Source organism: Rhagoletis pomonella, unplaced genomic scaffold, assembly GCF_013731165.1.
Source record: "Rhagoletis pomonella isolate Grant_MI unplaced genomic scaffold, Rhpom_1.0 Rhpom_scaffold_00593, whole genome shotgun sequence".
Lineage (NCBI taxonomy): Eukaryota > Metazoa > Arthropoda > Insecta > Diptera > Tephritidae > Rhagoletis > Rhagoletis pomonella.
This window is the reverse complement of record NW_023459147.1, coordinates 57614-59623: the sequence shown is the minus strand read 5'-3', so window position 1 is coordinate 59623 and position 2010 is coordinate 57614. Positions and strand designations below refer to the sequence as shown.

General features: G+C 37.6%; 1 protein-coding gene across 1 annotated transcript; it reads left to right on the top strand.

Annotated features, from left to right (window-relative positions):
- The first annotated feature begins 600 nt into the window (after positions 1 to 600).
- LOC118751200 lies at positions 601 to 2002 on the top strand. The gene has a single exon (XM_036485976.1). It carries the CDS (start codon positions 730 to 732, stop codon positions 1111 to 1113), a length of 384 nt encoding a protein of 127 aa, XP_036341869.1. The 5' UTR covers positions 601 to 729; the 3' UTR covers positions 1114 to 2002.
- Positions 2003 to 2010: the final 8 nt, after the last annotated feature.

The window sequence follows — 2010 nt, the reverse complement described above, 5'->3', positions numbered from 1 at the left end:
TGTTCAAAAACACAAATATAACGCCGACGAAATAACATCCATAGAGATGCAATAGCAACGGTTAACGTTACATACCTGGAGTAATTTAGACTCAACTGTAAATTTTTGGGCCGAAGTTTATCAATTTCGAAATGCCCTAGGAGAAAACCCTTTTGCTGACCTTTGCAACCTAGTTTTTAGATTTCTTGTTTTGCCTATAAGTAATGCAGAAGTAGAGCGAATATTTAGTTCAATGAATATAATAAAAACTAAGCAAAGAAATCCAATGTGTGTTAAAACGTTAAACGCTATTTTATATATAAGATACGGTTTAAAACGTGAAGAAAAATGCTGCCATAATTTTACTGTAGATGACGATCTCTTAAAGTTAATGAATTCAGGTGATATATACAATAGTGATTCATTTGATGATGAGGAATATACACTCGATATAAATTAATGGTGTTAATTAGTCTTTCCTTTCTTGCGATTTATTTAAATAAAGCATATGGATTTTCACTAAAACATTTTAGCCGTTTTTAGCCGCTTTTTTTTGCCAATCTAGCCGGTCGGCCCAAAAAGTTCTGGCAACACTGCTTGTATTATTGAATCATGCACTAATACAAGAAGGATAAAGCGCATTTTGAACTGCGTAGGGCATTATGGTGAAAAGACTTGTGGAAGTCGGGTGCGCATTTGTACACTGCGCTTTACTGGAGAAAACTATCTGATCGGATATTAATTAAAATTATGGAAACCGGCGTTTACATTAACGGCGCTCCTGCCACAACACCAACTTGCAACGAAATAAGTATCAATGGTATTTCTAATGGAGTGCCGTCATCAGAAGTGGGATGGACTCCCCCATCTTCATTGAATGCAAATGAGCAGTTGCGCCAAATATTGGAACAGCAAAATCGACAATTTATTGCACTATTCAAAGCGGTACAGTCACCACCAAAATCCACCAGACAGGGCGGAAGTATTACAGTACCAAAATTTAACCCTGACGTTTGGGGTGTAGATGCGATTTCCTGGTGCTCAACTGTGGACGTAATAATGGCAGACAATCCTTTAGAAGCCAGTACACTTATTATAGCCCTCAGTAAGTCAATGGAGGGGTGTGCATCGTAATGCTTGTCTCAAATAAGCTATGCGGGAATTACTTGGCAACAATTTAGAGAGTTGTTTGTGCAGCGATTTGGAGGTATTGAGACACCAGCAGCTACTATGATTGATCTATTCAATGGTCACCCAAATGATAATGAGTGCATCTCAGTGTATGCAAGTCGACTAGTAACCTCACTTATTCATAAATGGAAATCACTAACTATTGAGGAAATAGCTATCGCAGTGGTTCTTGCACATTCTGCTCGTTTTGACAACAGTTTGCAACGTTTGTTATTTAAAACGAGCATAAAGACACGAAATGAACTCCAGCAAGAACTCAGAGCCTTTGCGTTTGGCAAAAGAAAGTTTGCTTTTGAAAATCAGCCAGAGTCAAAGAAACATAAACCATCGCCTTACCTAAAATGCCATTTCTGCGGAAAAGTGGGCCATAAAATCGCCGATTGCCGGTTGAAAAAAGATAAAGGCAAATCATAAATGAAATCAGGTAAATTTTCGGGCAGCTTGATAGCAGAAAAAGGTCGATCATCACTTATTTGCTTCAAGTGTGGAGAAGCTGGCCATATTGCATCAAACTGTAACAAAAGCAGCAATTAGTATTCAAGCAACAATAAATCCGGTTTGGAAAAGAGAGTGGACGCATGCGAAGTAATCGAACCTAAGGGAGTACTGAGTCAATCTGGTGAGTCATATCAATTCTGTTTTGATTCCGGGGCTGAATGTTCGCTTCTTAAGGAAACGGTGTCGGAGAAATTTTCGGGAAAACGTATAAATAATACTGTATTTTTAAAAGGTATCGGAAATACATCTATATGTAGTAATTTTCAAATCCTATCGAATGTTAAAATCGGTGATTATTCCCTCGAAAGTTTTATTCCATGTAGTACTAGATAAATATTTAAA